The sequence below is a fragment of the Hydractinia symbiolongicarpus genome, chromosome 5 (assembly GCF_029227915.1).
Source record: "Hydractinia symbiolongicarpus strain clone_291-10 chromosome 5, HSymV2.1, whole genome shotgun sequence".
Lineage (NCBI taxonomy): Eukaryota > Metazoa > Cnidaria > Hydrozoa > Anthoathecata > Hydractiniidae > Hydractinia > Hydractinia symbiolongicarpus.
In genome coordinates this window covers 19,337,516-19,350,000 of record NC_079879.1, presented here as the reverse complement: position 1 = coordinate 19,350,000, position 12,485 = coordinate 19,337,516, and the positions used below count along the sequence as shown (strand labels likewise).

General features: G+C 34.3%; 2 protein-coding genes across 2 annotated transcripts; one reads left to right on the top strand and one right to left on the bottom strand.

Moving 5' to 3' along the window:
• Nucleotides 1–4,750: 4,750 nt before the first annotated feature.
• On the top strand, nucleotides 4,751–7,334 carry LOC130645157 (para-nitrobenzyl esterase-like). Its single transcript, XM_057451047.1, has one exon. It carries the CDS (start codon nucleotides 4,854–4,856, stop codon nucleotides 6,597–6,599), a length of 1,746 nt encoding a protein of 581 aa, XP_057307030.1. The 5' UTR covers nucleotides 4,751–4,853; the 3' UTR covers nucleotides 6,600–7,334.
• On the bottom strand, nucleotides 6,849–10,728 carry LOC130645159 (tRNA (cytosine(72)-C(5))-methyltransferase NSUN6-like). The gene is made up of 10 exons (XM_057451049.1): nucleotides 10,594–10,728; nucleotides 10,392–10,502; nucleotides 10,005–10,197; nucleotides 9,222–9,381; nucleotides 8,959–9,119; nucleotides 8,735–8,775; nucleotides 8,210–8,345; nucleotides 7,903–8,060; nucleotides 7,595–7,720; nucleotides 6,849–7,043 (listed from the first exon to the last, which is right to left on the bottom strand). Exons 1-10 carry the CDS (start codon nucleotides 10,666–10,668, stop codon nucleotides 6,849–6,851), a joined length of 1,356 nt encoding a protein of 451 aa, XP_057307032.1. The 5' UTR covers nucleotides 10,669–10,728.
• Nucleotides 10,729–12,485: the final 1,757 nt, after the last annotated feature.

Here is a 12,485-nt window from a genome sequence, read left to right as displayed (position 1 = left end):
ATTATTGAATTACTTTAAGCATTCGCTAGCATTTATTATTTTATTTGTGTAAAGTGAGCAAGAATTAAAAGCAATATAGAGCTTCAGTGTCACTAGTCTTTTAATTTGCATAAGGTTAAGTATATTTAATATGTCTGCATATATAATTTTCTAGTAAAAGTGTTGACTCTCAGGGCTATCATCAAAAATACATATAGCTAGCTCTAACAGGATTTTTTAATTTTTATCATTAAAATTTTTCAGTATTTTACAGAGCGACAGAAGGAGAAGTAGTGGACTACAGGTCAACTAATGATTGCCATAACGTTTTCTTTCAAAATCTGAATCTGTACGTAATGCAGAATCAGTGTCATTATAACAACTCTTACTCCTGCATCTTTCACAAACATAGTAGCCTGATCTATAATGCATTTCAGAAGCTAAAGCCTGATATTTTCAATTGACTAAATTCAATAAAGAAATCTTTTGTGAAACATTCCACCAAACATGGTTTCCTGTCATCACAAGAAACAGCAGTAACAAAAGGTTCCAATGTTTGGAAACGACACATGAGTGGCCATATTTCTGCATTGGATGATTTTGTGATTGGCAAACCATCAATTTTCACAACGAGGGTTATATGTAGCTTATTTTGTTCAGGTCTTTTTATTTCAGAACCCCTTTTTTCCCATTGTAAATCCTAAGGAAAGCATACTTCTAGATAATACATTAAACCATGAAAATTTCAGGAATAATATATTCCATCCCAGACCTTTATCTTTCCAACAATATTGCCTAAGATTTCGCTTTAAGTCCCATGTGGTCCAATAAATAAATAAAATTGAAAACGTTTAGTGGCGATTGTTTTCAAAAGTTTAGCAAATTACAATTTTCAGTTATGCATTTTTCTTAAACGTCTTTGTTTGTGACATGAATAGCGAGGTGGGAGAGCCGATGGAGGCTAACGCACAATACTGATTTATTGCGTTTTGCGTGCGAAATCATTTTTCGGCTGCGAATTTCTTGAACATCGAAAAATCCAAACAACGTTGTAAATGGTGTGAAGAATGTGGAAAAAAATTCTGTAGAGAAGTTGACCTTAAGAAACCGTAGCAATTCAACATCAATATGGAAAACATGTTTGTGGTTATCGAGACTAAAAAAAAATTTGTTTTTACGTCCTGCTATAAAACACTTCTTGATATCGATATATTGATATATCGATATCACTAAGCATGGCCTTATGCTAGAGGTTATACATGTGATTAATGTGGCAGTAAATTTGATTAGAAAAATAAGTTCATGGACTGTAAAAGAGTTTATTACAGAAAACTGCCAAAACTTTCATTCTCCTCTTGCAGCAAAACGTTTGATTGCAAAAGAAGTTTATCTCCTCACCAAACGGGTAACTTATGCTTTCTAGATGTTAAAACTGGTAATGTGTTTCTATGTACAACTTGTAATAAAAGATTCATACCAAATGAGGTATTTGCATGAACATAAAAAGAATATTTACAGTGAAACATTAGATATTTACTGATGAGTTTGCGGATGGGATTGAATTCAGTCTAAGCCCGTTTTACAACATAATTGTCATAATTTTACCTTTTTCATTTATTACTATAATCGTAATAATTTTTGGCGCGATCATGTTTCGTTTTACAGTCACGCTCTATCCAAAATCTTAAACTGAAGTGAATTCTGGCAATTAAACTAGGTTTTATTTTACCCGAATTAAGTAGATTTTTAGGCTGTAGCAATTTTTTACGCCGGCCATTTGATAGCTGCACATGTCCAATAAAAATCTCTTTCTACTAGGAGAGTTCTACTTTGATAAAATTTCTCTTCTGTCAGGACGAATATTCAAAAGCTCATTTCAGTTGTTGGTTGACTCAAACAACTTATGCCTCTAAGTATCCGGTAGTAGGTAACTACTAGCTGTTAAAATACATACTCAGTGGTTTTGGTCAGCAAAAAAAAGAAACATATGTACCTACTTAGCTAGCTAAGTTTTATGTAGTTACAACAAGCTATCAAAAGTACAACAATTCTTACTAGATAATAATCAGATTAGGCGCCAACAACTTGGGCTAACATGAAACAAACAGAGGAGTTCAGTTGATAGGACTTCTTACATTAATAAGACATGACTCCTTTTGGAATTTTGCCTAAGGATTGTTCAGGCTAGTAAACAATATTCTATCTATAACAGGTCATACAAAATAGTAATAACTGTGTTCCTATTAGTTAAAAATTAAAACATTGCACGGCTTTTGGAGAATGTCATAGCCTTGACAACCTTACGCCTTACTGCGTCCAGGCTCTGGCCTATTTCTATCTTCCCAAGCGAAAAACAAACAATATATTATGGTGAAATAACTAGAATTGTGTTCAATGTGAGAAAAAAGAAGTTATACGTTTTTTACTTTTGCTGCATCGTGTCAAAGGGATTAATTGACTTTCCCAATTTAATTTTTTTATTCGTTTACACCATATAGGATAAAACGTAGATTCTGAAAGTTTTAAAGAAATTTTGTGTGGCTAACACCGTGAACTCTGCGGTACGGCATCCCTTCACAGAAATATGGTTAAATCTAAAATCGTCAACGACGCTGGTCAATCATATCATTTTTTGTGTTGCAACATATCGACCTGCTGAGGAAAGTTCATCCTATTTTTTTTATTTAATTTAAAGACAATTAATTCTTATATATATCACACACAAATCTCGGTATAGGTTACGGAAAATAGCAAAGTACGGTGTCTTTGTTACGTGTCAGTCGAAAAGAGTTAGCCAATGACATAAATTTTTAGGATTTACGTACAGGGCGCTTTGGTTACACTCATTAGTGCAATATATGCACACATAAAATTTGGTACTTATTACAAAATACCACTGGGTTCGTTTACAAAATAGAACAGCCTCGACGTTGTTTGATATTGTTCTTACTACCCTATAGCTAAATCTCAAATATGTGTAATATAATTTTAAAAACTGTGATGTTAAATCTAGCTATAGGGTAGCTAAGCTACCCTATAGCTAGAGTTAGGATTATCCTAGCCTTTATTACTTAATACTCAGTAAAATAGGTCAAGTTTGAATATTAAACTTTTTGGCCCTGGCTAGCTAGACTAAGTATGAAAGGACAAGGCTGAGCTTTTTGGCTGGGTTAAAATTCAAAACTTAAAAGAAAAGTTACATCACAGTTTTTAAAATTATATTACACATATTTGAGTATTAGTATATACTCAAATATACTCATACTTAGCTATATACTCCAGTCTTGACTGTTCACTGTTATGGGAGGTCCAAATAGCTAGCTAGCTATCTTTATTTAAAATGACAGAATGCCTTGAAAAATCTTTTGTGTAGCTAGCTACATAAGAATAATATATTTAGCTCTTGTACTTTATCAAGTCATTGTTTAACAACATGGTACATGGCATGGTACTAGCTAGGTAGCTTAAAATCACAAAATAAATATTATCCAGATGCGACCATCTTTCATCATCAGATATCAGAAAGGCGTTTCTGTTCTTTACTTCTCATTGTGGGGTACCTCAAATTCTTGTGTTTCTAATGAAAGAAAAAATTACGTCCTTAAGGCCGGTTTCCATACAGCTGCATTTTGCGCCCAATATCGTAAAATGCGCCGCGACTTTTATCTCATATACCGAAGCATTTCCATTTAGCGATTTTTGCTCGCGTGTTTTTTGCAAAACACGGCTGCTGTAAACAGACGATATTTATTGCTGCAAAATCTGAGATTAGTCTTAGCATTATTTTTATGGCGTAGAAATAAACAACGTCGTAAAAAATACGTAAGAAAAACATGTGGATGAGATGACATTTCATAGAAACAAGAACCTATACAACGTTTTCGTTAAGGATTTAATGTTGTCAGATCACGAGTACTTTTTTAAGTGCCTCCACAGATTTAATGATGTTATTTTGTTCTTCATCTTCTTCACTTGATTGATATATATTCTTATTCTCTACATTCATTTGGCGTTGATAAAAATTTTACACAGAAGCAAGATCTTTACGTTGTTGCCAGCTATCTTGAAATGATCTAATTAAAAATTCTTTCGTAATTCATGTAGATTTCTACGTTTTGATTGGCTGTTAAGTTGAAGCGCAAAATGTAGCTCGCAAAAAGTAGAGGGCTGTTCTACTTTTTTTCAATCGCCCCTGCGCATGCAAAAGCGCGAGGTCAGCGGCATTATTTTGATAATGCGCATGCGTAGATCAAAAGTCACGGCGCTTTTTACGACTGGGCGCAAAATGCAGTTGTATGGAAACCGGCCTTTAGTTCCAACCGCGTTTCGTTCACAAGTTTCAGCGCTGGCCAATATGACGGACAACGTCGAGGAACCCTGGGTAATTTTAAAAAAAATGTGGTTCTGCCTTATGATTTTCAGTTTTTTGCTGCTGATACCAGCATATTTTAGCCCTCGAGTGCCACACCTCCGTATATATAGGAGTTAATTATCTTTAAGAGTACTTTTATTAATCCGTTTCTGTTCTTAAATTTGATGAAAATCATACACACTCTTTACCTCAGAGCTCTTCGAGATAAACTACTTAGGTTTTAAAATCAAAGAGCTCTAGGACTAGAAAAATCATACATGAAATAAAATGCTCGAAATAAAAATTCTCTACCTTAATGGAAACCAGTCTCATACAAAACATCAAAGCATACAAAATCAATACAAAACAAAATCAATAATCGCAGCTTTACCTTTTGTCAACATGTCTTTTCATTTAACCATGGTAACTTGCGATTACAAGATTGTAAGATGATTAAAATTATGTTCTGTACAGTTTTTTTTAAAAAAAAAACAGGTCAAGCTTTAACGTTACAACATTAACGATGACCAACAGAAATAAGTTGGTTATTTTTCCAATAGTGTTAGTTGTTGTTGTTGTTGTTGCTGTTATTGTCGGAGTTGTGGTGCATCGGAATAAATTTTCTGATGAAGATGATGTCGAGAATACCATTGTAAATGATTTAATCGTTCAAACTGAATGCGGACCTGTGCTTGGAATAAAAGAAAACACTTTTGTTTTTACTGCGAACAAAAACGTTACAACGTTTGTTTATAAAGGTATTCCTTACGCCAAACCTCCTGTTCGTGAGTTGAGATGGCGTCCACCAGTTCGACTAAGCGATGACAGGACGAATTGTTGGAATGGTACGCTCATTGCAAACACTACTGGAAGTAAATGTGTACAAACTGATGGGGGAAATATTGTAGGCTCTGAAGATTGCTTGTTCTTGAATGTTCACACGCCAGATGTAAATGGAAAACTTCCTGTGTTTGTGTGGATACATGGTGGATCCCTAATGACTGGTGAAGGGGATGATTTTGGTTATTCGCCAGACAGTGAGTTCGTTGCATCGATGAATGTTGTGTCTGTCAGTATGAATTATCGCTTAAATGCTTTTGGATTTTTGACTCTCAAGGAGTTAAGGAGAAATGGCATTAATGGAAATTATGGCCTGATGGATCAAATACTAGTACTGAGGTGGATTCAAAGTAACATTAAAAACTTTGGAGGTGACCGTAACTCTGTTACTCTCTGTGGGGAAAGTTCTGGTGGTACGTCTATAATCGGTTTGCTTGCGTCTCCATTAGCTGATGGCTTGTTTCACAAAGCAATACCAATGAGTGGATCTCCAAATTTTGAGAAATCCTACATCGAAGCAGAAATCGACAATCGCATCTTTATAAACAAAACAAAATGCAATGGGACTTCACCAGATAAGATGCGTATGTGTTTGTACAGCTTGACTGCACGGGAAGTATCTTTGGCTGTTCCAGGAAAGGTATATCCAAATTGGGAAGGTGTTGGCTATTTTGATTTTCCAAAAAAAGGTTCTTTAAGCGGCGCCATTGTTGTAATTGATGAAAATGTAATTCCCAAACCGCCAAAAAAGTTATCAGAAATCAGTTTTAATAGTAAAACAAAAGTGTCAGTGTTAATGGGGTATACTGCTCAAGAAATTGGTATTCACCCAGGTAAAAGGTTTACAGGTGACAATAGCTCATTGGAATTTAAGCATTTTCTTAAAGGTCGTTTGGACAGTTTCTCACCACTCTTTATGAATCAAGTATGGGATGACTTGTATAAAAACCAAACTAAGAACTTATCAAAACCAGCTTCAGTGCAGCTTTTATATGAAACTATGTCAACAGATGCTAGAGTTAGCTGTCCGACAAATAAAATGATCAGCGACTTCCAAAAAAGCAACCACCATACTGTCTACCGGTACGTCGTGACCAATGCACCATCGACACCTATCATTGTATCACCAGCAATTCACTGGTCCAATTCTTTTCACGCATGGGATAGCTTTGCGTTGTTTGGCTATAAGAGTGTTATTTTTTTAATGGGGCATGCAATAGGTGGTAGTGACATAAAATTTATGGAATCACTTCGCACAACGGTATTGAAATTTATGCAAGAAGGTTCCGTAGATTGGAAAATCACACAAACAGGTGTTTTCAATCAAAATGGCGGCATTGATGTGCTAGACAAACTTTACCAACAAAAACAATGCGAATTTTGGAACAAGGAAGAGAACGATTTTGTCCCTTATGCTTGGATTAACTAAATTTACATTTGTCCTTTATAGACGCTTCTTGGACCTTTTGTGTTTGTTGTTACTACAAGTTTAAAATAATATTTTCACCCGAAAAGTTTTTTCAAAGGAGTTGTAACAGATTTTGCAAAAACTACGGCTGGAGCAAGCCTTTAATCTCTCTTTTATGCAACAAAGTAGCAATTAATGAAAATTTTCCTTCTATTTATATTTATATAATCTCACTACTCACTACTAGAATAATGTGCACTAAACAAGTATTCACGTCACGTTTTTTACATACTTTACAATAAAAAATCCTATCGTATCTGCATGACATTGTGTAGCATATTCGCCAGTAGGCACTTCTAAAGAATGTGTTGCATTTGTATAAATATGATCAAATCTCTGTACCCTCTCACAATCTCTTTCATCCAAACCAAAATTGCTTAACCCAGGGTTTCCAAAGCACGGAGACTGAAATGTATAAAGATAGCACAAGTGGTCAAATAAAGAAGAAATAGAAAACAAAATCGCTCCACATAAAATACGCCACTATTAACTTAAAATCTACTAACAACTTTCACAACGAGTGAAAAAACGTAAAAGGATAGAAAACGGGCCGAAAATTCTCGTTAAAGATGTCCCGTTAGCAAAATTTCGTCTTTTTTTTGCACATTGTAATATTTATATGGGATGGAAAGCGTAATTTATCCTTCCAAGATTTGTAATTTGCAAGTTTTAATATTTCTTTAAAAAAAATGTGTAGTAACAGATTCTTTCCTGGCCCTTGTCGTAATAGCATTTAAAACAAATATGTCGGATTTGCTTTCCACTTTGAAATACTATAGCTAATATAAATAATTTTGTCTAGTCCACGATGCGCATGTGCAACATTGAAATAAGTCATTTCTTGAAAAACCCTATTAATATACCATTATTACAACAGAGAAAAGACCAGTGTGCGAATTAGATATAGCTATTTTGCTGTTCATATCAAATATTATGGCGAGAACTTGACACCTTACCTGTTTAACAAGCTTTAACTCTGGAAATGTCTTTAGAGTCCAGGCCACTTGCTCCTCATTTTCTTGAGGTAATAATGTACATGTCGAATAAACGAGACAGCCTCCAGGTTTAAGTAGTTGCACAGCCTGAACGTTGTAACAGAAGAAAACATTTTGAAAAATTAACCCTCACTGATGTTTTATGATTAGGAGCAACTATATGGATTTTTCGCTTCTTTTTTTTAATTCTTCGTAAAAATTTGGGTGTGAATCGTGATTTAAAAAACTCAACAAAACAAAAGCATGTTAAAAATGTTTAAATAACGCACCTGCTTAATTAGTTTTTTTTGGTAAACTGGGTACGAGTTAAGTTCCTTTTCGCTTATCACGTAGCGTAACTGTGGTCTTTGACCCAGACCACTGCAGGGTGGATCAAGAAGTATTTTATCAAATGAATTGGGTGAAAACGGCGGCTCTTTTAAGGAACCTGAAATACAAGGAGACCTGTACCAAACCTAAGAAAAAACCCAACCCAACCAATAATTGATTTTTATTTTAAAACAGTTAATTATTTCTAGGCTATTATTTCTGTAATGTTATCAAATTGTCTGGAACGGTTTAAAATGACAAAATTACCTGCGTTTTTTGTTTCGTCCACTAATTTTGTACTATCATAACAAAAAGCCGAAACATTGGTTAGTCGCATCTTATAACATATCTCTTTTATCTTCTCTACCTTTTTTGACGTTTTATCAACAGCAATTACTTGACCCTAAAAGCGTCAACTACAAAGTAGCAGATCACAGCCAATCACTTAGCTAATTTTTCCAACGAAAAACTGTTCGTTAGTTTATATATTTCGAGAAAAATTGCATTATAGTATAGTATTTCGATAAAATAAAAGGGAATTTTTAACATTTTGCAACTTCATCCCTTTCAGACAATACAGGCCGTTTACTCTGCCACAAGATGCAAAATTCACTACTTTTTCTTGACTAACATACCTCCTGGCCATACATAACATCAAATAACTTTTGACACACCAAGCATTTATCTCAAAAAACATGCAACTACTTTTAAGGTTTTGATTAAATCAAGGTCACGAAATGCTTTGCTTTGGTATTTCGCCTGACTAAGAAGTAAAAGTGTAAAAAAGCATACTTTATTTTGTAGAAGCGTAGCAATATGTGTGGTTTTTCCACCTGTAGAAAAATAAAACATAGCATGTGAAGTAATACGCATGCGTACGAAAATTCGCAAGTTTCTTCACATTAAGGCTATGAACACCCGAAGTGCAGGTATTTTTCAAAGAAACTACAACACATATCACTAATTATGCAAATGCTTTAAAACTGAAATTATTCACAAATGGAGCATAAACTTGCCTGGTGCAGCACACATGTCCAGAATAACATCATTTTTCTCGGCGTTTAGAACATAACTAACCACAACAGACGGAAAATTCTGTGGAAAGAAAAGTGATGATGGTAGGTTTGCGAAACTTGGCAGCTGGTTTTTGGAAGCAGTCATGCTAATGGCTACTCCACTAAAAAGAAAACACATTTTCTTGGTGTGTAACAAGAACTGTCGAAGAAGAACTTTTTTCTGGTCTCTTCTAAGCTTTTAATAACATTTTATGGTGTTTTACCTCATGGCTTCGTTTTGTGAGAATAGACACTTCCTGTCATATAAAGCGATACCATTGCCAACAAAATATTTCGGTTTAAACAAATTAAAATGTTTGTCGCCTTTCCGATGTTGTTTTTCCAGGTCTGCATACACGGATACATTGTCTCCTTTTTGCAAATCTAAAAAGAGTTGTATATTTCTAATTCACGTCGGCGTACGGCAAATGCCAGGGTGATTTGAAAAAAAATCAAGTTCACGTCGGCGAAATTTCGTTGTGGCGAATTTTTTCTTCGCAATTTATAGAATCCTGCAATTGCCTTGAGTCTATCGTAAATATATAGAAAGTATAGATAGAAAAGCGGGAGAAAGTATTCCTTACATGCAAGAATTTATAAAGATCATAAAGAAAGTTGCTGAACATTTTGCTTATTTGCCCTTAATAGAATTAAAATTGTTTAAATATGAACAAGCTGACTTGGAAAAGCTTAAATTCAAAAGGCAACTTGACGACGTCAGACATTGAAATAAAAATCACGTAACCGTTTTTACCGACGTGAAACTGTGGATTGCCGAGGCGAATCGTAAAAACGAAAATTCACGTCGACAATTTTTTTTGCCGACGCAAAAAAGTATAATAAAGGTTCGCGTAAGCAATGTTTTTTGAATTAGAAAGGCTGTATCTTGGAAAGATGAAAAAAAACGAATAATCCATGACCCTCAGCTGGAATTAACACAATAGAGGATGCCTTTCACAAGGAAAACTAATGAAAGTTACGGTCCTGTATTTATAGGAATGACATACCTCCAGAAGCTGCTAAAACACCTGGTGCAAACACATCTGAACCACGTAATATGGCTGCTCCACAACTGGTATCAACAATAACATGCTTTTCATGGTGTTTCAGTTCTTTTTGTGCGGATGTGCTCACAACTAGTAAAATGTCTTTTAGAACAGGGTGGACAGATACAACGTATTCGGAATCGGTTTGAAGGCTCTAAAAATATCAGCAAACAATTATTACAGAACAACGACTCAGGATAATTCACGCCTTACTGAGTTGCTTTAAATTACGATTTTCTAACTTTTTGTCAGGAAAGGTATATATTATATTTTCCAGTAAGATTGTTTAGTATGTAATTTAGAAAGTAGTATAAATAAATGTGTTCTTAAATTAACTTATTACGATACCTTAAGATACTCTTCCAGTTTGGCACAAGCGCCCTGACTTGATATAAGAGAAGTATTGGCACGGATTGTTGTAATTTTTGGAGCAGAAGAAAGATGATGTAGCATTGATTCCTGAAAAGAAATCAAGGAAAAAATTACAATAATAAAAATATATTTAAATCAAAACAGTAGGTTTTTAAGAAGGCGATATGTCGATACATACCACGTTTCTGTTAGAATACAGTTTTAACAAATGCTTCACAACATTGTCTGATATACTAGGGATTTCACATGCCATATTTTCCACAATTGTATTTACTATACTTAAAATTCTCTAAACAAAGCAGATATACAGTTACTAAAATCAAGGAAAAAGGCCAGGAATATTTTGCTGACCAGATTCCTTATATTGTCAGAGCGTTAAAAAACAGATTAGAATTTCTTATCCATGCTTTGTTGAGTATGGTCATATCACACACACACACACACACAACCACACAACCACACATGATGCTTGTGATGCATAATTATGTATACTTAATACCCGCTTTAATATGGAAGTAATGATGAAATACTTTCTGAACAATGAAGAAATAGGCATTTTTTTAAAGTCAAAATAAGGAACTTTCAACCCTAATATAACCTTAGCTACATAGATCAAATGTTGTAAAGTAATCTTTCGTACACCACAGTCACATTTACCCTGAATTTTTGTGCTTTCTAAATATCAGTCTATTGTGCAAAATATTGCACTCTTAAAATGTTTATGTGCCATGGCTCACATAGCATTTTATTTTTTCCTGCAAAAGTAAAGAATGCTTAAAAAAAATTTTTTCTCCTTAAAATACACCTATAGTCTTAATCTTGAAAAAAAAGAGATTTATTTTATATCAAAGACAAAGAACAACTTCCTAACAGCCCAACAAAAAAGACTATGCAAAAACTTTGCATCCCATGGTCAAAACTTCTACTGCCACTAATGCACACAATGTATCAAGCAAGTGGGGGAGGGGGGTCTCATGCCAAGGCTTGAGGTAAATAATAAAGTAAATATACTAATAATCCATAGATTGTTGGAAGGTTTAAAGTTGTTTCTTTTAATGACATAACCTTCCTCACGATCCCACCTCTTTACTTAGCTGGTTAGGTGTGCAAGGCATCACCTATATTAAAAATGAAGACTGTTTGCAGTCTCGTGTGAAATGCAGTTTCCAATAACAATGCTTGCTTAAATAAAGCCTATAATACGCCCTGTGTACAAGTGTTGATAATTAATAGGGTAAGTCTTACTTTAGTCGACGAATCAATATGCATTGCCTAAGACCACATTATCATGCTTTAGCGGAAAGAAAAACAGTATTAATACAGATGTACTTAGGCATTCATATTCATCCAAATAATTTATATATACCATGATTAGTCTAACAAGGGTTAATCTCACTAAAAAAGGATCAATAGGTCATACAGGTTTTTTCTATAAGCAATTGAATTTTCAAAATGTGGCTTAAAGATGCATTTGAAAAGTACTTTTTCAGGCTCAAAATATGCTTGGGTTATGCTTAATGGCAAAAACACATGATCAGGCTCAAAATATTTGCTTACATTATCTATTTGAAAAAAAATAATTAAAACCAAATATCACTACATACTGGTAAATCCAGACATAATAAAACAAAAAACTTTACAATATGTTTCTATAGGCTTTAAAAATGCTTAGTATATGCTTAGAAAATGATCAAAATAATCAGCTGAATAGAAAATATATGGCTGACCCTCAGGGCCTTTCGATGCACCTGACACTCAGGACATCTTAACTGTAATCATCACTTGAATAAGAAACATGTCCCTGATGCTCAAGGCATCTTAATTATACATATAAATAAATGTAAATATATTGTTTTCTATCAATTTTGTGTTGTTATTCCTGGAACCCCAAACAATGATTATGCCAGTGCTTCACACAAGCACAGACAGACAGGGAACAGAAAAAACATTTACAGAAGGTGAATGAGAAAAGGTTACTACACATGAATTTAAAGGTTTCTTTCCTTTAGTTCGCAGGAGACCAGGGTTCGATTCCTCCTGGGTGGCGATTCAACATGGGCAAGTAAATGT

Coding starts and splice junctions, on each gene's coding strand:
- LOC130645157 (XM_057451047.1), top strand. CDS start 4,854: ATGACCAACAGAAATAAGTTGGTTATTTTTCCAATAGTGTTAGTTGTT.
- LOC130645159 (XM_057451049.1), bottom strand. CDS start 10,668: ATGGCATGTGAAATCCCTAGTATATCAGACAATGTTGTGAAGCATTTG. Junction 9,382..10,004: donor TGTTTTAGCAGCTTCTGGAG/GTATGTCATTCC, acceptor AACTCTTTTTAG/ATTTGCAAAAAGGAGACAAT. Junction 8,061..8,209: donor GGACGAAACAAAAAACGCAG/GTAATTTTGTCA, acceptor CTTGTATTTCAG/GTTCCTTAAAAGAGCCGCCG.